Source organism: Apaloderma vittatum, unplaced genomic scaffold (genome assembly GCF_000703405.1).
Source record: "Apaloderma vittatum isolate BGI_N311 unplaced genomic scaffold, ASM70340v1 scaffold26192, whole genome shotgun sequence".
In the NCBI taxonomy this organism is placed as follows: domain Eukaryota; kingdom Metazoa; phylum Chordata; class Aves; order Trogoniformes; family Trogonidae; genus Apaloderma; species Apaloderma vittatum.
Genome location: NW_009705621.1, coordinates 903 through 1,322, shown reverse-complemented (window position 1 = coordinate 1,322; position 420 = coordinate 903). Strand labels below are relative to the sequence as shown.

The following is a 420-nucleotide window of genomic DNA, read 5'->3' as shown; positions in this document are numbered from 1 at the left end:
ACTGGGAAACGTGTCTGGAAACCGCCCTGCTCCAGCAATGGAGTGAACTGGGACCTCGCTGGGCGACAAGGCTCGGCTCTTAAATCCCTTCTCTGGTGCTGGTGGGAGCAGCTGGCTCTGCGGAGATGCCGCTCCCAACTCGAGCGATGGGAAACTGAGGCTTTGGGAGGTGGCGGTGGAGCTGGAAGCAGAGCAAAGCTCTTCAGCACCAGGCTGGTCCCTCTGCCGCTGCCCGGGGGACAGATTCAGGGTGCTGGGGTCACCGGGCGTCTTCCCTACCTGCACGCGGACCTCTGGCAGGTTGACCTTCATGGCCAGCTCCTCCCGGCTGTAGACGTCGGGGTAGTGAGACTTCTCGAAGGCGCGCTCCAGCTCGTGCAGCTGGTAGGTGGTGAAGGTAGTGCGGTTCCTCCGGTGTTT

At 62.6% G+C, this 420-nt stretch overlaps 1 protein-coding gene across 1 annotated transcript in view; it reads right to left on the bottom strand.

Moving 5' to 3' along the window:
- Nucleotides 1–279: 279 nt before the first annotated feature.
- LOC104270970 (retinal homeobox protein Rx1-like) overlaps nucleotides 280–420 on the bottom strand; it is a gene marked incomplete at its 3' end in the record, with an annotated part of 235 nt that continues 94 nt past the window's right edge. Inside the window, 1 exon segment of the mRNA XM_009865504.1 lies at nucleotides 280–420. This exon segment is cut by the window's right edge and continues 16 nt beyond it. Coding sequence (XP_009863806.1) covers nucleotides 280–420 — 141 coding nt within the window.